The 1060-nt window shown below is 37.8% G+C and overlaps 1 protein-coding gene across 1 annotated transcript; it reads right to left on the bottom strand.

Moving 5' to 3' along the window:
• Nucleotides 1-286: 286 nt before the first annotated feature.
• LOC107895758 (uncharacterized) lies at nt 287-724 on the bottom strand. Its single transcript, XM_016820987.1, has 2 exons — nt 542-724; nt 287-466 (listed from the first exon to the last, which is right to left on the bottom strand). Exons 1-2 carry the CDS (start codon nt 722-724, stop codon nt 287-289), a joined length of 363 nt encoding a protein of 120 aa, XP_016676476.1.
• Between the last annotated feature and the right edge of the window lie 336 nt (nt 725-1060).

Raw genomic sequence — 1060 nt, 5'->3', positions numbered from 1 at the left:
GAACCCATAACCTCTCACACACACCCAGAACACTTAGCCGCTGAAGCAGATACACAATTGTGTCAGATATTTACAAAAATAGAAACAAATTTATCAGGGCGTTACAACTCTACCCCCTAAAAGAAATTTTGACCTCAAAATTTACCTGATCAAAACATATGAGGATACTGCTGACGTATCAAGTCTTCAAGTTCCCACGTCGCTTCTTCATAGCATGATTCCACCACAGAAACTTTACCAACAGAATGGACTTCCTCATCAAAACCTTAACATCATAATCCAAAATCTAAACTAGCTCCTCCTCAAAAGTCAAATTCGGTCTGATCTCAATCTCCTCAGCAGACACAACGTGAGATGGATCAGACTGATACCGCCGCAACATCAAGACATGGAAAACATCATGGATACAGTCCAACTCTAGAGGTTGCTGCAACTGATAAGCTACCGATCCCACACACTTCAGAATCTGATACGGCCCAATGAACCTATGGCTCAACTTGCCTTTACGACAGAACCTCAGAACTTTCTTCCATGGAGAAACCTTGAAAAACAAGTAGTCACCCACAGAGTACTCAATATCTTTCCTTTTCAGATCCGCATAGGACTTCCTTCTATCAGAAGCCACTTTCAGACAATCTCGAATTAGTCTAACCTTATTTTTGTTCTCAGACAAAGTCAACCACGTATTCATCATTCTCAGAGCAAACAAGGATTTTCTACCCATAGCATCCGTGACAACATTTGCTTTTCTCAAGTGATATTCAATTATTAACTCATAATCTTTCAACAATTCGAGCCATCTTCATTTTCGTAAATTCAAATCTTTCTGAGACATCAAATATTTTAAACTCTTCTGATCAGTAAAAATATGACATTTTTCATCGAAAAAATGATGTAACCAAATCTTCAATGCAAACACGATCGCAACCAACTCCAAGTCATGTGTTAGATAATTCTTCTTGTGCATCTTTAACTGTCTGGAAGCATACGCTATCACTTTACTTTCTTCAATTAAAATAAATCCTGAACTGTTCAATTACTCATCACTGAAAATAACAAA

The sequence above is a fragment of the Gossypium hirsutum genome, chromosome A08, assembly GCF_007990345.1.
Source record: "Gossypium hirsutum isolate 1008001.06 chromosome A08, Gossypium_hirsutum_v2.1, whole genome shotgun sequence".
NCBI lineage: Eukaryota > Viridiplantae > Streptophyta > Magnoliopsida > Malvales > Malvaceae > Gossypium > Gossypium hirsutum.
The sequence above is the reverse complement of the archived record's forward strand: the minus strand, read 5'-3'. Positions and strand labels throughout refer to the sequence as shown.

Coding starts and splice junctions, on each gene's coding strand:
- LOC107895758 (XM_016820987.1), bottom strand. CDS start 724: ATGGGTAGAAAATCCTTGTTTGCTCTGAGAATGATGAATACGTGGTTG. Junction 467..541: donor GTGACTACTTGTTTTTCAAG/GTTTCTCCATGG, acceptor GGGCCGTATCAG/ATTCTGAAGTGTGTGGGATC.